The sequence below is a fragment of the Pseudorca crassidens genome, chromosome 18 (assembly GCF_039906515.1).
Source record: "Pseudorca crassidens isolate mPseCra1 chromosome 18, mPseCra1.hap1, whole genome shotgun sequence".
Classification (NCBI taxonomy): Eukaryota; Metazoa; Chordata; class Mammalia; order Artiodactyla; family Delphinidae; genus Pseudorca; species Pseudorca crassidens.
The window spans coordinates 11275815-11298924 of NC_090313.1; the positions used below are offsets into that span (position 1 = coordinate 11275815).

Sequence of the window (23110 nt, forward strand, 5' to 3'; positions counted from 1 at the left end):
AATACCTTTAAGTGTTCTCACAATTTTTCAGTCAGCAGCAGTCATCTCCCTCCCATACCTGCAGGTCTAAAACTGAATACTTGCTGTCTTCAGGGATTCTTCTAGGTCTCCCTCCCTAGATAGGTAATCTTCTTCCTTTGTATGCAAATGACTCTGTTTGCTCCCAATAGTCAGGTCAAAGTATAGGCGGGGGTTTGCTGGTAAATGTTTAATAACCAACTGGGATGTGAAGGAAGAAGTGCGGTAGTGTGCAGCATTTGCCAATTTCCTTACTATAAGTACTTTCTCCAAGGCCGATTTCAAACCACCAACATCACATCAAAAATGGATCAGGAAGAGATACACACAGTGGCTCTCCTGAGGCAGTATGACAGCCCCTGCACCTACGGAAGAGAGTCCTTGGAGAGGTGTTTCAATAGTCTACACCACCTCGTCCTTGAAGCCATCCTTGATTCCCCAAATTGCAATTAGTTTCTTTTTTCTCTGCTTCAAGACACTTTGCTTGTATCTTCACCTTAGCACTTCTTTTATTCTGTCCTGTAGTGTAGTTAGTTCTTTACCTGTTTATTTCCCTAATGATATAACCACTTTAAGGACAGGGAAAATATATTATTTCTCTTTGATTTTCTTCTAGAGTCTATACCAATTATTTGTTGAATGATTTTAAAGACTGAATTTTTAAAGGCAACACTTCAGTCACATATTTACCACTTTTAAAGGTACAGAAATACTTGACTAAATTCAAAGGGAAAAAATAAAGAGAAGTGTAATTAACAGTAGACTTCTTGTGCTAAATCAAAGTTGTCTAAACATTCCACAACGAAGAGAAAGATAATTCTAATGATTTCTTTTGATGGGGCTGGTGGTTCAAGTGTAGCAAGGCAGCAAAGAAATAAGTCCAAAATGTCCATTCTAGGCTATCTGAAATTATACTTCTTAAAATATCTTCTTCTTCAATTTTCCCTTTATTTCAAAATCAAAATATCTACTTCTCCATTTTCCATTTATTTTTCAGAATCAAAGGAAAATAGCTTTTCAACATCAGCATCTAATAAGTTGACGTGAAGAACAAATTCTTGTGTATTCTATTTTTAAAGTTTAGACACAATCATTTCAAGGTTCAGTCTAAGAGACTTTAGTAACACTGCCCTAGTCTACAAATAAACTTGGGATAATATACATATATAATAAAAAAATTTAATGCAGTCATAAAAACAGGCACTTGCCTATGAATAGTGTCTAGGATAGCTGGACAGATGGGAAGCAGATGGGTAATCCCAAAGGGGCAAAATGACTCCGCCTCAAACATATGGATAAGATCCTGGATTAACTTCAGTTGCCACTTCCTGCTGTCTCTTTCAGGCACATATATCAAACAATCAAAGATGATACAGTTTAATATATCTAAGACATGCTCTGGGGAAAAATCGGGAAGGAGAAATACAGTAATCTGAAGAAGAAGAACAAGAGGTAGTAGCCATTCAGAGAAGAAAGAACTGACATGAAAATAATATGAAGGAATAAAATAAGCAGTAGACATTAAGAATGGCAAATATAGGTGTGTACTTTTAAATTGTCATATCGTACATATTGTACAGACGATATGACACATACAGCATACTCTGAAAACTTCTGTGGTTTATGAATTTGAATCCTAGCACAACTGAATGAGTACTGAAACAGAAGTTGAAACCACTAAGTTAAACACTAAGTTTAATTTCTGGCTTTGTTATATTACTGGTCACTTAGCCTTATCAGTCTTTCTGGGCTTTGGTTTCCTCACATGTAAAATGAAGGGTGAGACTAAAAATTGTTAAAGGCCTTCTAACAACTTATAACAATTTAAAAATTGTTATGCATAAGAAACAGAATTATGGTGTCTGTGCTGATAACTGCCTGCCAAAAAAAGAAATGTAATATTTAAGTTTATTACAGCAAACTGCAATATTCGGTTTTAAGAAAATTTCTGAGTTCTCTTGAGAATTTGGAACATTTTCAATTGCTGCTAAATGTATAGCACATAGTACCCAACTCCAATTAGAAATTTTAAATGCTCCATTTTCTTTTCCATGGTAATGGGATATAATACCAAATATGCATAAACACATGTATAAATGTGTGTATGTATATATAAATACCCATGCACACATACAATATGTGTGTTCTAAAGGTTCCCTTAAGTTTTTTGTTTTGTTTTGCGGTACGCGGGCCTCTCACTGTTGTGGCCTCTCCCATTGCAGAGCACAGGCTCCGGACACGCAGGCTCAGCTGCCATGGCTCACGGGCCCAGCCACTCCGCGGCATGTGGAATCTTCCCGGACCGGGGCACGAACCCGTGTCCCCTGCATCGGCAGGCGGACTCTCAACCACTGCGCCACCAGGGAAGCCCTCCCTTAAGTTTTGACCTGTTCTCTCCTTCTGCCTACTGTTTCACGTAAGCCAGGCAGACACAAAAGCACATGGAAATCTGAGTCCATTTCACAACCGACAATAACTTTTAATTAAAACTTTGGAAAGGACAAGAAGCCAAAATGTTAGGATCAAAATAAAACCAATTTGTAATCTGGACACATGTACAGTTAAGTAAAAATAGTCAAGGTAATACCTTCTCACCCATACTATGAACAAGATTCTTTTCCCTTACTGAAAACCATTGAATTGTACACTTTTAATTGTATGGTATGTGAAACATATCTCAGTAAAGCCATGATAAAAATAAAAAGAATCATCTAAATCAAAAAAAAATAAAAAAGATTCTTTTCCTTAATTCAACAAATATTTATTTAATGTCTGTTTTAGTTGCTAGTGAAACAATAAAAAGCAATAACATTAAGTGGTTCCTGGCTTCATGCAACCAACAGATATTAATGAAATAATCACACAAGAACAAAAGTGCAATCATGTTAAGGTTGTCATTTATATTTTTAAAAATTCAAAAATTCAGGAAAAAGAACCTGATGATTCATTAGTCTCTGTTTTAAGTTCTGAAATAAAACACATTCTTTATTTTTCTTGGTACTAATGATAAAGCCCTGTAACACTGAAGTTGTGAAAGAACAATCAAATCAGTAATCTCCAGTTATTCTTATGAAAACTCTGTATTATAAATTCTGATGTAATAAGTTGCTTTGTAAATGTATTCAGTGAAGCTGACCTGAATCTATATACAGCTCCTAAAATGAAGGAGTCATTTTATATACTAAAACACTTTAAATGGATATAAAGAACACTTAAAATTTGTGAGAGAAGACCTAATCTTCATATGTCCCCAAGCTCATTAGAAATATACGTAGAGAGCTTCCCTGGTGGTGCAGTGGTTGAGAGTCTGCCTGACGATGCAGGGGACACAGGTTCGTGTCCTGGTCCGGGAAGATCCCGCATGCCGCGGAGCGGCTGGGCCCGTGGGCCGTGGCCGCTGAGCCTGCGCGTAACGTTTCTGGTAAGTCTCACGTTAAGTCCTGTCAGTGTCTTTAACACCATGCTAACCACATTTTCAATGCGCACTCAAGGGTTTTCTCTCTCACTTAATGAGCAATTTTTCTACTACCTGGAAACACTCACTGATAACTTTGCAGTGCTAAGTTTCACAGTCCACTCATTACTTTATTCAAAACTCATTTTTCAGAATAAAGCCATCATCTTCTTAGACATCCCCATTTTCATTAATAGGAATAGCACCTAGTAGTCTGAAATTTTCCGTGCTAATTTTCAAAAAGAAACACTTTTAATATTAAAGAAGAGTTCCTGTATATACTCCTATCAGTGAGGAATACAAACACGTATTGACTTTCAGAAACACAACATTCCACATACTAGTTGAATTTCTCACTCAACAAAATTACAGATTATTACACATTCATGAGTCACTCATGAATACTCAAAATCATGAATGTCTATAGTCTAGGATACTCTAAGTGTATCCATAAATCAAGTACAATATAGGCCCAAGGCCCTAATTTCAGAATAAAGTATACACTGTAATAAAGTATAAAAAATAATAACTTTAACACACTAAAATACTTCAATATATACAAACCTTTAAAGCCATCAGGATACACATCAGAAAGAAATTTAGTGTTGATGTCTCCTTTTACAAAGCGTGAGTTGATTATCACCTCTCGAAGTAATGCAATATTATGTGTAACACCTAAAAATAAAATGGTAACAGGCTGAATTAAAAACAATGAGTCTGTTAAAAATCTAACTCCTATTATCTGGAGAAATTTATCATCAGTGTCCTATGGCCTAGCAAAAAACCATGCAAGATTACTCACCTCCTTGATTTCAATTGACAACAAAAAATGTCTGAACTTGAGGCAGCAATAAAACTCTGAATGCAAATTTAAGAAATTCAGTGGGAAAATCAATGTATTTTCAATAAATGTTAGAACTACTAGATACACATTTGGGAAAAACAGAAAGTGAACCTCAACCCTAATTCATAGCATACATAAAAATTGACTCAAATTGGGTCACAAAACTAAAACTATAAGACTTATAGAAGGAAATCAGGAGAAAAATCTGTTACCCTGAGGTAGGAAACAGATTCTTAGATAGTACACAAAACCCATGAACCATAAAAAGAATATCAACAAATTATACTCCATCAAAATTTAAAAGTCTGCTCTTCAAAGGATGTAATTAAGAAAATGAAATTGCAAGCCACAGAGAAAATATTCACAACACATATCTCAAATAAAGAACTTGTATCTGGTATATATAAAGAATGCTAACAATATAAAAATAAGATGACAAGCAAACCAGGTGAGAAAAGATAGGCAAAAGATCTAAGGAGACATTTCACAAAATATATACAAATGGCCAGTAAGCACAGGAAAAGACATTCAACATCACCGTCAAAGAAATACAATGGGATATACCCAAACACCAATTTAAGTGGTTAAAGATTAAAAGACAGATAATACTAAGTGTCGGCAAGAATGTGGAACAAGTGGAACTGTCACCACCTGTGTGGGTGACAGGGAATAAATTGGTAGATTTTACAGTTTACTTCCACTTTGGACTGTCTGGCAGTTTCTTTAAAAGTTAAACATATACTCACCATATGATTCAGACAATTCACTCCTAAGTATTTACCCATGTTAAAATAAAAGCATATGCCTATACAAACACACACAGAGGTTAGCAGCTTTATTTGCAAAGTCAAAAACTGGAAACAATCTAAATGTCCATCAACAGTGAATGGATTAACAAAATGTGGTTTGTCCATATAATGGAAATCTACTCAGCAATAAAAGGAAGTGAGTCCCCCAATACACATAACAAGGATGAATCTCAAAATATTATGCTGAATTAAAGAAGCAAGACCAAAAACAATGCATACTGAATGCAACCTACAGAAAGTGGATCATGTGGCTGCATTAGGACAGGGTCGGAGAGAGGGTGGAGAGGCAAAGGCCATGAGGAAACTTTGGGAGATGACAAAAATGTTCAGTATTTTGATTGTGGTGATGGTCTCACAGGTGTATACATGCATATGTCAAAGCTCATCAAATTGAATACTTTAAATATGAGTTTATTATATGTCAAGTGTACTTCAAAATAAGTAGAAAAGGAGAAGGGGGGCTGGGGCAGGGGGCAGGGGGCAGGGGCGGTGGGATGCGGGGGGGAGGAGGGAAAGGGAGACGACAAAGAGGACGAGAAGAAGAAAAAAGCCTGTGATCAAGTAGGAAAAACTGAGCCTAGTACACAATGACTATTCCAAAGTAAAGTTTAAATAGGTAACTACCACAAGAGGGATATGAATGGTATGAGGAGGATTCTGTGATATAGAAAGACTTTATGAAGGGAGTAGATTACAAAGATATTAAATAGGAGTAAAAAGTAAAGCAAAAAGCCATCTCAAAACCATGGAAAGCAGGAATTAGAGTAGGTGTCCACTAGAAGGGTGACTGGAGCATAAGAGAGCTGAAGTTGAAGTAAACAGAGAGGTTTGCTAATTCCTTCCAATTCTTTAACCCACTCTTGCATAGTTCTAATTTGTACCACTATACTTCGTAACAAACCTAGAAAGCCTGATTCTGTTCTTGCTTGTTCTTGATCTGATTCAAGTCTTATAGAATCCTCACTTATACAAGAATAATTACAAAGTAAGCAAAGAATCACTCAGGTTCAAGTACCTGATCTACCTCTCACCTTGAGTAAGGCTATTTAAACTCTCGAAGTTTTAGTTTCCTCATTTGTGAAATGGTGATTTATTATCACCAGTCTAGTTAGTATGACTGTCATGAGGTACAAATGAAATAATGTTTAACACAATGCCAGGCACTCAAAAAGGTAAATTATTATTGTGCTCATTATTATCCTTTTATATGAGAATACAGAGCAGAAGACAACATGTAATAAACAAACGACAGAAGCTGTACAGCATCCTAAGCCTCAGCACTGACCTACCTACCTAACTTCTAGTTAACATTCTGTAAGAATGCAGCTCCACAAATTTAAGCTTATCGCTACTTCCATCTGGAGGGTGTACCCATCCTATAAGGCAAGGAAGGATCAGCGAACTATGGCTTGCAGGTCAAATCGTAAATAAGGTTTTATTGAAACCCAGCAGTGTTTATATACGGTTGTCTTCATGCTAAACAGTAGAGCCCAGTAGTTGCAACAGAGACCATGTGACCCACAAAGTCTAAGGTATTTATTCTCTGGCCCTTTACCAAAAGTCTGCCACATCTGCTGCGAAGTTTTAACAATGCTGATGTTCTGAGCAGATTAATCTCTCTCTCTCTCTCTCTCAACATTTTCTCCACACCTACTACTCATGCAGGAATTATATATGACAGGAAGGTACACAAAAGCAAACAGTATGGTACATGCTTTGGGGGAATTTTCAGTAACCAGTTATAGAATAAGAATATTACAAGGCAAAAGGAGACAAAAATAAGAGAATTGTGATCCAGAGAGACTGAATCATTCATCTAATGTTTAGTACAATATAAGTTACAACAGTAATATAGGTAAAACAAAAAATTTTAAATACAGAAGTATATTGTGACAGACTGCAGGTTTCCTCTAAAATTTGCTTTTTATTTTTTCCACAATAGAATTTTAGCTGAACAAAAGACCATCCAGACACAGACTCCATTTCCCCATCTATCTTATAGCTAGACATGGCAAACCAATTCCTAGACAAGAGACTACAGTTAAAGTGATGTATCCAACTCCAGCCCCATTTACATGAAAAAAAGAACTGCCAGAACTTCCTTTCCTTTCCTTTTCCTAAGGGCTTCCTGATACAGCAGGAACTCAGCTTTGGCAATGCAGATGAAGAGGAGCAACAGGGTAAGTGTGGGGATGAGCAGAGGGGGAAGAGACAGATGTGTGTGTATCTCCTGAAATGAGCACAGGAAACTAACTCACCCCATCAGCACGGACCAGGGAGAAGTGAATAAATTTCTATCTTATTTATACCACTGGATTTAAGAATCTTTGTTACAGCAGTTACCCTGTACCCTAATGTGTACATATGGGGGAGAAGGTCATACTTTTTGATATGACTTCCTATCTCTGAGCCAACAAATGTTAACAAGTTAATACAGCCTTCCAGGTATTTTTCTATGCATCCCTTTGTACTAGACCATACTAGCAACCATATGAAAAATTCTGAGCAACTCTCTTCCTGACTCAGAAGATATTACATGTCTAAAGTTTTATAAAAGCCAATTTTCAATCTATTCAAACTACTTCAAAACATTTAGAGAAAGTTCCAAAATTCAAATTTTAACGCTATTCCTTTAGCTACACAAATATTCCACGGGAGAAGTTATCCTAGACAATGATCTAATAAATATCTTTCACAGCACATGCCCAGGAGAAATGCACAGTTATCCCAACCTTGCTTTGTGGATAATGACTTGGCCCATATTCAATGACTAACACTTTGAAGGACTTTTGTAATTATGTACATTTCTATGAGGAATTACTGAAAGGTATAAAAACTTCTGACTGCATCAATATATCTAACAAATCATTGCAAAAATTTGACATTTGCCTGTATTATAGGTGATATTTTGATAGACAAAAATGAAGAGCAATTAATTAAAAGCCAAGTGTTAGGATGCTTAGAAAGACAAACTAGGTAGACAAGAATTTAAACAGAATATTCCTTGAAAAGAGTTCAGGCTATAAAAGGGAAATGAATCCCTCTGTCATATGTTTTACAAACAGACAAAACTAAACCACTTTAGAAGAAAAGAGTTACAACTTGCCAGAGAGATTTATATGCACAGTAAATGACAGATGTGTTGTTCCAGGAAGAGGAAAGTATTTGTGACTTACACAAACTTTCCTGGCTGGGAAAGAAAATAGAGAAAGATGCAGAAGGACACAAAGATGGGTAATATTAGGGAGCAACTTAAAGTATCCAAGACCTTTCATTGTGGTAAAAAGTAAGTGGATACCACCAGGTATTTCTATGAAGAGGACTGAAAGAAGGACACCATGGCCAAAGCGTATGAGCAAAGAGAACGGTGCACCGGAAAAGTCAAACAGGGGCATTCAGGGTCTGACAGCCATGCAAATATTTCACTTTACCTTGAGAGCACCCAGAGTGGTTGAAACCGGGTAGACATGACTAGATTTGTGCATTCCAGGAATCTCTGGCTGCTACTGCAAAAGGGATTGGGAAGAGTCAAGACCGAAGATGGAAAGAAGCAAGCTGACAACTGCAGGAGACAAGCTGAAAATGGTCAGGCCTCAGACCACAGCTAGGGAGTGGACAATACAGAAAGAGAAAAGCAGCCAGAGTTGAAAGATATTTGGGAGGCAAACAGGGCTTGGTGATTCAGTGGACATAAGGATGGGGGAGATGAGTCAAGTGTCAACACCCGAACTTCTGGCTCTGCAACAACACTGAAATAGTATTTACAGAAAAGGAAAAGGTTGAAAGGAAAAAACCTGATGCATCTTTTGCAAGTTAAATTAGAGATGCCAGTGAGATGAGACTGATAATGTCTAAATGATTAGAGTTCAGACTAGCATGCAGATTAGAATGTGTATACATCAGAATATAGGGGTCATGGAGGTGGACATTCACATGAAGAAATCCAGAACAGAATGTGAAACACAGAAATGCAAGACAAATCCAGCAATGTGTGAATTATCTGTATATAATAACTGAAGGTTTGGAAAAAAATAAGATCCTAAAGGAGAGACTGGACAGGATGAATGTTAGAAGATCAAGGTGTGGCTACAACTTTATTTCCAAAATACAATGTTCTTATGTACAAATTAACGATTCAGAATGTTTCAATTTATAAGCTTTTTTGCATAAACAGTAAATAACTTAGAAAGGCACTCTAACCCTCAGAATTTCTGTCCTTTCTTCCTCCAGTTAAATAAAAATAATACTGTTCTCTTTACGTGCACCATAGTCTGTATTTAAACTCTACTGGCTTTCCTGTTACAGCCTAATGCTGGTATAAATTGCCTTGCTCTCTGTGTGGCCAATGCCAGAATAGTTGGCATCAGACTCTGTCTTCAGTAAAATACAACATAACTTTCAGAAATAGTTAATGATAATTTGAACAAAAATAAGATTATTTTCTGATGCCAGTGATCAATTCATGACCATGACATCCAAAAAATTTAAATGCATGCAGTTTTACAGGATAAATGATGTTCCACTTTAATTCCATATTCAAAGTTGAAAAAGAGGTGATTTTAGAAAATGTAACTCAAAAGAATCATAAGCAAATATTAATTTACATTTTGGACATCAAAGAACAGAGCTGCTCAAGCACACAAACGAAGCATGGACTTTTAAAAATCTTTCTACTTGAACAGTAAATACAGCATGAAAATATAGGCTTTTACCTTGCTAAATAGTGTTTCAGGAATAAAATTAATACATAAGAGCATTTTCCCTTTAACGTTCTCTGAGTAAAATATTACATATTACTATGCAATATTATATATTACTAGTCATTATCTATTATTCTTTCCTAAGGATCGTAAGGTAAAACAATAGCTAATGGCAGACAACCAAAATCTAGATCCCTCAACTGACTGCTCCAAAAACTACTGAATATTAATTAATTCTAAAGCCAAATAAGGGAATAATCAAAAATTATTTTATATCTAAAAGCTCAAAAGATCAGATAAATGATAAAAAGCATTGAACTAAGATATCCTACATATCTTAAAGTTACCATTTTGTATTTAGTTTACTTTCCATGTTTCAGTTAAGACAATGCTATTATATAAACTGATCTTGTTCAAACAATAAGCAGATAGTAGAGGTACTCTCAGGCTTAGTTTATAACTTTTACGATATTATTAATCACATACTCATAAAAATTATGACTCTGAGATTTGGACTGGGAATTGAGGATGACCTCTGCCAAAGTTCATGAGGTCCCATCTGTATGGGAAATCACGACCAGGCCACAGAAGAGCGGACCCCTAGGAGCAGCTTTCTCCTGACTGCCTGCTGGTTCCAAAACACTGGCCAGACATTAGCTGCACACACTGCCAGGATCAAACAGAGGCCAAAAGCCACTGCGTATTTCATGGGGACTCAGAAATTAACTTTAACCAAATTACATTTTTGCTCTAAAGAATCTTTATCTTAACAAAAGCTCACAATCAGCTCGGGAAAAAAGAAAAAATCATTTGAACAACTAAACAGTTATCAAACTAAACAGTAAACTGTCCACTTTCTGTTCTTCATAAAACAATTTTTTAACCCCTCTATCCTTTAGAATTAGTCAGATGAATGATATTTAACTACAAATCACAAATGCTTCTCTGTTTTTATTCCTTGAATGTTAGCTTTGGGAGGAGGGGAGCACGCGCTCCTCTTCACTTATTTTTTTAAAACTTTTCATTTTGGAGTATTTTCAGAATTATAGAAAATTCACAAAAATAGTACAAAGAGTTACTGTATGTCCTTTACCCAGATTCTCCAAATGTTATTATTTGACCACATTTACTTGCTTTGTCATTCATTGTCTCTTTCTCTCTCTTTTTATGTATACACACACACAATTTTTTTCTTAAACATTTGAAGGTAAATTGCAGGTAAGATGTACTTTACCTCTAAATACTTCAGTGTACATATCCTAAAACCAAGTAGAGTCTCTTCTGTAATCACAGTACAATGACCAGATCAAAAAATTAACACTGATAGTAGTATCATTATCTAGTCTACAGACCTTATTCAAATTTCACCAGTTGTCCTATTTATGACCTTTACTACAAAAGGAAAACTTTTTTTCTGGTCCAGGAACTAATCCAGGATCACACGTTGCATTTAGTTGTCATGTGTCCTTAGTTTCCTTTGATGTAGATAAATTGATCCTTTTTTTTGTTTTTTGACCTTTTCAAGAGTACAACCCATTTATATTGTACACTTTTTTTCAGTTTGGTTTGTCTGTTTCCTCGTGATTATATCCATGTTACATATTTTTTGGCAAGAATATCACAGAAAGAATGTGTACTTTTCAGTGCATCATATCAAGAGGTGCATGATATTGATTTGTCCCATTACCAGTGACATTAATTTTAATCATTTGGGTAGGTTGCTAGGTTTCTCCCTTTTAAAGGTACTATTTGTACCATTGTAATTAGTTAGTTATCACCTGAGGTGATATTATGAAACTAAGCAAATACCTGTTTCTCATCATACTTTCATCCACTAATTTTAGCATCAATCATTGATGATTCTTACCCAAACAATTTGGTGTTTGCCAAGTACTGATTTTTCTACACTTGTTAGTTTAAAATCTACTGTAAGGAAGACCTGTGAGCTCCACCCTCATCTATCTTTCTTACCTATCTGTATCAGTATAAACTCATGGACTTATATTTTATTTCATGGCTTTTAATCTATTGCTAGCATTATTCATTTTGTTGCTGAGGTCTTTCCCAGATTGGCCAGCAGAAGCCCCTGAAAGCTGGTTCCTGTGTCTTTTTGACACATCACCATTTTTTGAACACTTGATTATATCCTTATATAATATCTTTCAGGCTCATCTTATACTCTTCCTGAAAGGAGCCATTTTGTCAAGGAGTGCAGGTTCCATTTATGGGGGGATGGTATTCAGAAAACAAGACCTGGGTGCTTGGTGTGCTCCTTGCTCTGGGTGTCAGTGCTGCTATGACACCCAGCAGGACAGCAGTTCTCAATCATTTGGCATGACTGTCCCCTCAGGGGACATACGGCAATGTCTGGAAGTATGTGGTTGTCACAACTGAGGCGATGCTGCTGTCATTTATTGGGTAGAGGCCAAGGGTATTGCTAAACACCCTACAATGTACAGGACAGGACAGCGCCCCCTGCAGCAAAGGTGTGTCTACCCCAGACATCAGTGGTGCTGCAGCTGAGAAATCCTCAGCTAGAGGGCATGTGTATGTATGTACACACACAAAATTACAAATGCGGTAACATATAGTTATATATTTATCTTTCAATCTAGGTTAAGAAGTATGAATTCACACTGAACTTCCAATTCAACACCATGGGGTTCATTCCACACTTTTCCATTCCCATACCTGTAACTCCTTTCTCTGACAGTGAGAAACTTGGCTCTTCTTATCCACCATACATGTGTTTATTTCCTCAGTCCCAGAATATACATAAACTGGTTTCAGAACTGCTAACCGATGAACTAGGAAAAACAAACCTACTAACTAGAGTTTAATATTTGTTTATACATATTTTATCTCTGCCTTGAGGGTATCCAGTAAAAATACTATTAAAAGTTATTTAGATTAGCTTTTTTTGTCCCCCTCCTTCAGCATGATTGTATTATTCATACAGTCCCGTCCATCTGTTTGTATTCCATTTTGAGTTTTTTCCACCAGAACATTAATGATTTTATTTATTTTAAAATATTAAAATGGATCTAAAAGTCAGAAATATACAAAAATGTATAATCAAAGAAGTCTTTCCCTTTCAGCCCATGTACTGCTTCCCATCCCCCAATCACTTCCACCAGATCGTCCCTCCACCTCCTACAGGTATGTCACCTTATTAGTCCTGGTCTTGTGTACATGTGTGTGCTTCCAAAACTGAGCAGATACATGTATATATTCTTATTTCTCCTAGTTGTCTGCCAATATCTATTTTCCTTTCCTTCCTTTAATAAGAGAAATGCTACACTCTACCTGAGGATATGGCCACCTGGTATCAACTACATCTCCCATTTTCCGAGCATCTAGGTATGACCACCTAGACTAACTACCAATAGGACAAGAGCAGAAATAAAGGGTGCTTTCTAGGTTATGCCCTGAAAAACAGTGAACATGAACTCCCCTGTCCCTGCTCTCTTCCTCCTGAGGCTGGATGATGGGCATGAAAGCAGCCACTTTGGGCCCCAAAATGAAAACCATCTGCTGTGAATGTGTGAGTCACCCTACTGGCCGTTGACAACCCCTTTCTCAACTGTTACATCGAAGAGAAATTAAACTGTGTCTTTCTTAGGTCACTGTATTTTTGATTCTCACCGTCACAACTGCTTAGACTAGCTTAACCATGAAAGGTCTTCAGGTGGAAAGAAGACAGTGCATACCAGTAAATGAAGACAACAGTCAAGCAGGAAAAAAGGGGGCCTGAGAGAAAGTGGTATAAATCAGACTGCAGAGTCCATGCAGAGGCAATGGGAGGACACTAAAGCAGGGAAGTGATCACTGGCTTTGTACTTTAGAAAGATTATTCTGTGCATACTGAAGAATGGATTGATGTGGTAAAGAGTACTTGTAGAGAACCCAATCAGGAAGCTACTGCACTCATCCATGATATAGATAGTGTTGGCTTGGGACTACAGGGCCAGAGGAAAATAAACAGACTCAAAAGTTAACTAGATGAAGTGTACAGACCCAGCCCCCTCAGAATGCCTTTGAGACCATTTTCTGAGCCCAAGTGCTCACTGCCATTACTTCAGGGACTCTGCATCCATTACAGGAAGTACAAGCTTCCCTGCCCATCCTCGGAACCTCAGATAACTCAACTACCTCCTCCCTCCCCAAACACCTGCTCCCTCTTTTCCAGGCCTTTCCACAATACCTTCTGAGAGCGCGCTCCATGATCAGTTGGGTCTACCACAGAGCCGGCATCTTCATGGGACATTCCACTCACCTTCTTCCCTCAACTGAAATACTCAACGTCCTCAAGGACCTCACTTCTCCAGCAACCCTCACTGCCACTTACAAAACATTACCTCTTCTAATCCTTGGAAAAACTTCCGTTTCCTTGAGGTTTATTTTCTCTGGTCAGGAAAACCTTCTCCAATTCTCTGTCATCTATCAACATCCTTGCCACAGTGCAATACTCTCTAAAGAATTTATGTTACCCAACTCATGACCTTCCCTCCGCTCCTAACTCATACCACCCATGTGGATGATCCACACGACATTATCTCGGCTCCGTTCTTAGGATCTCATGTCAAATAATCTGTTCTTCCACTTTAGCCACCTGGTCCCATAATCACACCCTGAAATCACCTAGTGTTCAGTAACTGCACTACTTTCAAAATCACCAATTCAAAATACATCACTTTCCAACGGCAATCCCCATCTTTCCAGCTTATTTCCCAAGTGCCTTCTCTGGGCCAATACTGAAACTTCCAATCTAGAATGTAAGACATTCTACATGTCAACTGCCCCTGACTCTTCTGAAGAGTTAATGTTAAGACATACAAAGCGGGCAAGAAAATAAAGAGACATAACCAATATAAACTTTGACTGGACCATGCTGGGGCTAAAAAGCAGGTAAAAAACACACTGTGGGGAACAATTGAGGAAATTCCAATATGGACAGTACATTAGATGAGATTGCTGCTAATTTCCTTTGGTGAGATAATGGTATTGTGGTTTTGGAGGAACATAATCTTACCCTTAAGATGCATTCTGAAGTATTTAGGAGTGATATGTCATAACGTCTGAAACTTTCTGTCAAATAGTTCAGGGGAAAAAACAGGAGAGAAGGGTGAAGGGGAGGGAGAAGACAAAGAAAGGAAGAGATGGAGTAAAAAAGCAAATGTAGAAAAGTTTAACAATTCATCTAGATGAAGCGTGTACCAATGTGCAAAGTACTATCCATTCATCTTTTCTCTAGGTTTGAAAATGCCTAAAATTTAAAAGTCTAGGGGCTATGTATCAAGAACCACCTCCCTCTTTTGAGCTAAAAAAAATCATATATATTTCAATATAATGTGTATATATCCACATCTTTCTCTGTGCTCATCCAAACATAACTAAAAATATTTTAGGACAAGAAGGTTTTAACTAAAAGCTTGCATTACTCTCCAAACTGCTTTTCTACTTTAATAATACATACAGACATGACTTCAAGTCACAGCTGCACAGTATTTTATAATGAAGATATGTCCATTTGGTGGACACTGCGGCTGGTCAGAATTTTGGCTACTACAAACAAGGCTGCTGTAAATGTCCTTGTAAACAGCATCTCACAATTCAGTCTTTTAACACTATAGGGTAGATTCCCAAAAACTGAACAGCTAGGTGAAAGGACATGTACTTTTAACACTTAGTGCCAGTTTATTTTCCCAGAAGACAGCAGTAGGTCATACTTCAGAGATGCCTGAGTGTGCCCATCACCTTTACTTCACCAACATGGTAAGTTACCAGTCTTTTTAAAAATACTGCTCCTCTGAGGAGTCGTTTTAAGGAAGCACAAGTAAAATATTCTCAAAAGAGTCACCTATGAGTCCTAAAGCAGTACTCACATTACTTTCAAAGGACAAAAAGGGAGAGGTGTGAAAAGAAAGATACCCTCTCCACCTCTGAATTCCCACTCTACTTTTTCACTCCACTATTATGGCACCTATGAATTTATATTACACTTATCTTATGTATTTTCCATACCAAGTATACTAGAAACTCTTTGAAATAAAGATAGTATCTCTCACTTATTCATTCACTCATTCAACAAATATTAATCACCTACCATGTATCAGGAACTGCTAAGCACCAGTAATACACAAATAAACAAGATAAACACCATCACTGCCCTCATGTACCTAATACTCTTATGGGATAATCCAACATTTAGCAATTAATTAAACAACTAATGCTTTAATTACAGTTATGGTAAATGCTTTGAATAAGGCAGTAGAATGGGGGGCAATGAAAGCATATAACTCAGCACACAGTACTGGGAATGGCCTAAAATGGGCTTTCAATATGGCTTATTATCCACGGTTTAATAAATTTCACATAACACCAACTGACTGATAATGATTTATGACATACAGTTTTTAAAACTGTGGTTTTGCAACTGTAATGAGAGAGGGAGAAAAGAAGATGGGAACTAAGGTTACTGAACTCTACAAGGCAGTACTGTTGCCAAGCCCTTCTACATACCGAACCTCATTTAATCCTCACCACTAATTTATAAGGCAGAGACTCGCACTCTATCTCTTAAATGTGGAGTGTGAGATTCAGAGACACATAGTTACTAAATGGCATCCAGGACAGGATATGAATCCAGGCCTGTCTGATTTCTTTCTATTCTATCACAGTAAATCAAAGGTAGAAATTTCAGACCAAGCCTGGAAAAATCTATCTGCACAGTAAAATATATCTTGCTTTACACGTGATATATTTAAAGTTAGGAGAATAATAGCAAGCCTACTTTGTATTTAAGTCACTGAATTAAAAAATATAGTAACTTGTGTACTTATACATAAAGTATAATAAGTAAATTAGTGGAAAACATGTTCATTTAAAAATATATATATATGGGGCTTCCCTGGTGGCGCAGTGGTTGAGAGTCTGCCTGCCGATGCAGGGGACATGGGTTCGTGCCCCAGTCCGGGAAGATCCCACATGCTGTGGAGCGGCTAGGCCCGTGAGCCATGGCCACTGAGCCTGGACATCTGGAGCCTGTGCTCTGCAACGGGAGAGGCCACAACAGTGAGAGGCCCGCGTATTGCAAAAAAAAAAAAGGTGTATTCTGTAAATATAAAGGAATATTCCTTTCAGAAGCCAGACACAGTAGAAGAAAAACCTTTAGGTGGGACCAATGCTAATTTAATATTTTGACAAACTGCCCATATGCCATGCCACTATGTTATACCAAATCAAAGTTTAATAGAGATACGACACGACAAAATATTCTTACTCAGATTGACTATCTCAGATTCATGAATTTACCACTCAAGCTCATTAGAATGAAACCTAAATTAACCACCAACTAATAATTCAACAACCACAATAAAAAATTCAATGATAGGGTGGGGGCAGCAGGGGGAACATATAGAAAACTCTTACAAATACTTTAAAAGTCTCTGGGAATAATCTTGCCAAGTGCCTTGTTTATGTCTATGTACTATGTATAGTTAAGCACGCACGCGCGCGCGCGCGCGCACACACACACACACGAATTAAATGTGTGTTCCAAACATGCACAAGAATAATTTTGTGGCAATATTATTTCCGTAGGGCAATAAACCTCTCAAGGCCTACTTAGCCAATGTACAGCTAAAATATGCATCTGCTGCTTATGGTAGAACACAGCAGAGTTATAAAACCAGAAAATACTCTACCGTTAAGGCTAAAAAGGAGCTAGAGAAATAGCCAGAAAGAATGTGAAGGGAAATTTTCAAATTCTAAGAGGCTCTGGATGTTAATGGTACTTCTTAAAATTACACCTAGGTTCACTTGAAAGCTTTCCTTTCGTGGATGGAGGTGAATCACTAGCACATGAGATTAGATACAATCACCATCACTAATTAACAGATGGGAAGAAAAGAGGGTGACAGTAAAAGGGAAGGGAGGGAAGAAAGTTCTCCTGACCTAACAAAAGAAAAGCTGGAAGAGAAAACATGACGACAAGTGAGGATTGCATGACTTATCTACCAACAGATGAAAATTAGCAGGGCAAGGTAGATGTGTAAAAATAGAGTCACTAAATTGTCCTGGGCCGCTATTGTCCAAACTGTTCACTGCACAAAGGAAGTTGGTCAAAGGGGCAAAGTAAGGGTTTGACATGCTCCATTGCTAAGCTGGGCTCCCTGTCTCAGGGCTGGAGACATCCAGAGAACAGAGCACTTTTTCTAATTCACACGAAGTTGCAGTCACTTGTCAAGACTTTCAACCTATGGGCTGTATCCACTCAAAAGGAGGCTTTTTGAAATTGCAGAATAGCTCCACGTGGGCTTGAAACAGGCTGGGTAGTCATACCCCACCACCGTCCCACCTTTCAGCCTCCAAAATATAGCCTCTCAGCCTCACTGCTATATTTAGTGAGCCAGAAAAGAGCCAAACTATACAGCCAGTCTTTCTTACGGATGTTCTTAGACCCACAGTATTCATTCACAATTCAAAGTGAACTTATATTTCACACTTTAAATTTGATATTAAACTCCATTATTCTGAAGCTGATGTTAATTTATGTTGGGCTAAAGTAAAATGATCTTTTCATTACTAATGAAAGTTGCTAATAAAATTTATACTGTAATTCACTCCTTAAGGGAAATAAGTATAACTTTAATTATTTAAATTTAATGGCTCCTCCTAATACCAATATCACTACACACCCTAAAGGCTTGTAGGATCACACTTTGTTACACATTAGAATTATCCTGTATGTACGTGAGGTAAGAGAATTGCATTTGCTAGAAAATATTTTATAGTTTGCTCTAATTCAAAGAAGCAAAGAGCCATTCCCTCTACTCTCAAAGTAGTCAAATGTGGGTCACTATGGTTTAAATCTCCATACATTTTTAAGTTTCAAACTTCAAAACTATACAAAAACACAAAGACAATAATATAGCAAATTGGCTGTCAAGCTGCACTAGACAATAAAAGACTCCAGAATGAAGAGTCTATAAAATACTAAATGCGCATCCAGGAAAAGTCATCAATCATAAGTTTAATTAAATAACTTAATTTCAGATGTATATGGAAAGTATATGATTGCTACAGAAAATTAAATACCTATTCTTAATTAGTATGTCAGTTTAATTCAAGCTTTTATTTCTATTTAAACGCATAGTAAGCAAATGTTCTATCGAATTCTCTAATAAATCTTCAAGCTGTTTTCTAGACCTGGACTCAAGGTATAATAACATAACCTCAAATGTTTGTTTTTACCTCGAATAACATAATTATCCAGTGCATCTTCCATTCTTTTCAGTGCTTCCCTTCTATCAGAACCATATGTGATTAACTAAAAGCAAGCAAACAAACAAAGCAGTTTATATAGATATAGATCTATCTATCTGTAAGTCAAACATTTCATCCTAGTAAAAATTAAAATATTTCATAACAGATTTCCAGAAAATATTTTGAAATTTCACAGTGGTTCAGTTTTTAGTACAAACTACGTCAATTAAGATTTTTTAAGTAAACAAATATTAGAATCAAGCTATTTCAGACTTTTCTCCAAGATTTCACTGTCACAGAAAAGAGCTATTTGAGGTAAACCAAAATGTAACAAAAACAAGCATATAAAAATTTAAGACGAAAGATATCAAAATTGTGAACATTTAGGATGGGATATAAACATCTGGGATAGTGGAGGATTAGGCAAGATTTGTTTTTTCTCTCCCTTCAAGTATGACGCCCTGAATAGCTAATTTTACACATAATATAGCCCAGAAGCAAAGGGTTCTTATATTGGAAAAACAGAAAGATCTTACTGTTCTATATGATTTTGTGCCTATTTATATGTGTTAGACCTTTTATAAATTAGCAATAAGAACTATTCGTAAAATATTTTTCTGGTTACTATGTTAGTCAATCTATAGTTTCCAATTTTTTGGTACATTTAATTAGCTGTTCAATAACAAGCCAGGCTGAAAATTAATTTGCAGACCATTTTTGTGAACAGAAATGTATTCATCTAAAAATGGAACCCTATATCTATAATATTTTATTGTATTTTTTATTTTTTAATTAAATAGTATTTCTCTAACAAACAAAATACCTAAAGTTCACTTTAACAATATTAGTATAAAAACTTAAGTGAAAAAAGAAAAATGAAGAAGTGGGTTGTTTACTACAACTACATAAAAAAGTACACTTGGAAGAAAGAAAAATCTTAAGACATAGGAGTTGGGAATTCCCTGGTGGTCCAGTGGTTAGGACTCCGAGCTTTCACTGCTGGGGCCCGGGTTCAGTCCCTAGTCAGGAAACCTAAGATCCCGCAAGCCACTCGTCATGGTCAAAAAAAAAAAAAAAAGAAAGAAAAGGAAAAAGAAATAGGGGTTTTAGTAAAGAAGTCATCCTTCAATACAGGTCTATCACTTTAGAAAAAATAGGATATTCTAAATAAAATCCAGTTTCAACCACTATAGTAAGAATTTTACACTTTATAAGATCATAAGATTTGAAAATGTCAAAAGATCTAAAATTTTAAGTAGAACTGGTTAATATATTCTGGAAAGTCAAATTTCAAAAAGGGAGCAAAAAGACATCTTATAGTCTTACACAAAATTTAATTATCTTAAATCTACATAAGTAATTAGTAATTCATAAAAACTGAAGAGAAAAGGTGAAAAGTCCTTTAACAAACACAGCCTATCACCTCAACTCCTTGACATCACCTGCATTCATACTTTCATCTTGGACAATGTTCACTGGCCAGAAAGCAACGTAACTCCTCCCTGCAGTGGACTGGGTTGGTGCCACTGGTTAGCTAAGCTTGTTACTGTGGCGACTGGGGTGATGGGGTGATGGGGTGATTTCACTGGGGAGGAGGGAGTGTTGCCAACTAACATAATGTCGAAATTTCTCTTAAGAGAAAGAAAAGCTGCTCAGTTTTCACTTTTCCATCAGTGGCCATCATTATTTGTTTAATTATAGCACATGATTCAGATAAAGTACCCATTCCAGACTTTTTCTTTCCCAGACTTTTAAATTATATATGTCCATTGTCTCTTCAGAAGAAAACTGAAAGAAATCATTAAGAAGTCGAACTAACTTTTGAAATCATTGGATCATAATAAATGCTAATATCACTTCCTGGTTGGATGCCACTATCAACCCGGACCTGGGAGGAAGAAAGAAAAGAAAAGAAAGTTCATATTGTGAAGCTATCTTTCTAACAACAAATTTAATTTCCATGAAGCAGATGGATAATTTCAATCTCAAATAACATTTCAGCTCCCAGTAAGTAGAATAACAATCTAAAAATATAGAGAGACCAAACTATCTTGATCTATTATTATACAGTACAACACATATTTTTTTGTTCTCCCACTAAACAAAGGAACTAAGAAAGAGCAAAAAAAACCCCAAACAAACAAACAAACAAAACTTTATACATCACTTTCGTGGGATGTGTTTGTAGCTATTTGATGGTGCCTTCCAACTGAAGGAGAGCATGAACGATGCCCCTTCTAATCACACTCCCCACTCTACTCTTCCGAGAGTTCCAGTGCGGACCCCAGTCAAGCCATGCAGCAGGACTCCGGAGCTCTGCTCATCAGCTCCATAGGAACACTGGTCCTGTGGCTTTCATGTCTGTAACACTTTCCTTTTTTGCCTCACCCTCTCAACTGTAAAATGTGGGTTTTTTTCTGTTACTGTTAGTCCCCCGAGACTTTAATGTTTATACAGCTTTTCTCATGGCTTTCCTTTGTAAGGACACAGCCCCAATTAGAGTTCTGATTTTGTGATTTTCACGGGGGAAAAAAAAAATAGCACAAGTTCAAAATATTCTTTTGAAGAACCTGATTGCTGTTAACCAGCCAACAAGTTAGTTAGTACATCACTGATTCTTGTTTTCATCTCCCTGTTTGATACCAGCAGTAAGGCACAGAGGTTAGCCATGTAAAACTTTAAAATGAGCAGTTGCTGAGGATGAAATATTTGTTAAATTATTGTGCTTAAGTTTTGGAATCTAAAGTATTTAAAAGCTAATCAAAATAGTTAAGATAGTCCAGCATGTCCTAGGGGGTTTGAGGATAGAAGAATTTAATGGAAGCTGCTAGAACAGCAGGACTTTGATGCCCAACATGGTAAAGGGGTGGGAAGAGAAGAGCAAAGCTCACATAGCTCTTCACCTGTGGGAAGAAGCCTTCCTAATAAACAGCAGCTCATCTGTCTGCAGCAAGGCAGAAAAAGGTCAACACAGCGGCTGTTAGGCCTTTAATATTTTAATTTAGGCAATTATCAAGGGACCACATGTAGAACCTCTTGTCTAGGATATCCACATGAGGGTTCGATGATGGCTTTATTATACGATGACATCAAAAGATCAGCCACAGTTTCATTCTCTTAAAAAAAAAATCATACTACTGTTATTCTCTTTGTAAGGTTTTAGAAGATAACATTGTCACATACCCAGAATGCTTTTATTTCTGTATTTGCAAATAACTCATGAAAAAATATGGATATTTATATTTGCATTCATATTCATATATGAAAATCTTCATTCTAAATGAAAATCATTCGGTGTATTTAAAACACATATTTGGCTTTCTATTTTCTGAAAACACACTTCAGGACATCAACTGAAGTTCTATGAAATTCACAGTGTTTATAAAATCTAGAAAAGAATTAATGGGGCAGCTGTGAAAGCAATATCATAATCTACCTCCTAGATACATTTAAATTGCCCCAAAATGACAACTGGTGATCAAGTTACATAACAGAAAAGACATCTCTGAACTTGCATTTTTTTAATTGTAGTAGCAAAAAGTTAAAGAGCTAATTTTACCACCATGTATTATTTAAAACCATAGCATGCTTGCTAAAGCTGTGTTTAAAACTGAGATTGGTACAAGTTCTAAAACTTCTGACTTAAAACATATGCTACTATTTGCTACATAAACTGCTACAAAGCTAGTGTGGAACTTTGATGTTCAACCCACTAGTAAAATAACAGACAATAAAGAATATTTTTTTACATTCTCCTATAGTAACTTAAAACTTTAGTTACCTTGAATAACACCACCCTAAAAGTTAAGGGCTCTTAGATATAACTATGTCTTTGTTATTTAATAAAATTATCATCACAGAAGGTATGTCATTTTAATTTAAAAATATATACGGTAAAATAAAGATGTATTAAATATAATCAACACATATCTTTGTATAAGCAAATCAACATTTCCAATTTAAAACTAACAAAGCATGAAAAACTGACTTACAATTTACTGTCTATGCAGCTTTTTCC

The 23110-nt window shown here is 36.5% G+C and overlaps 1 protein-coding gene across 2 annotated transcripts in view; it reads right to left on the reverse strand.

Annotated features, from left to right (window-relative positions):
• Positions 1 to 23110, reverse strand: part of PCCA (propionyl-CoA carboxylase subunit alpha) — a 355122-nt gene that overhangs the window by 153582 nt on the left and 178430 nt on the right. For both annotated transcript variants that reach the window (XM_067713375.1, XM_067713376.1), the window contains exons 15-17: positions 20912 to 20980; positions 19081 to 19156; positions 4037 to 4147 (exon numbers count right to left, since the gene is read on the reverse strand). In XM_067713375.1, the coding sequence (XP_067569476.1) occupies positions 4037 to 4147; positions 19081 to 19156; positions 20912 to 20980 (256 nt within the window). The remainder of the gene's footprint in view (positions 1 to 4036; positions 4148 to 19080; positions 19157 to 20911; positions 20981 to 23110) is intronic.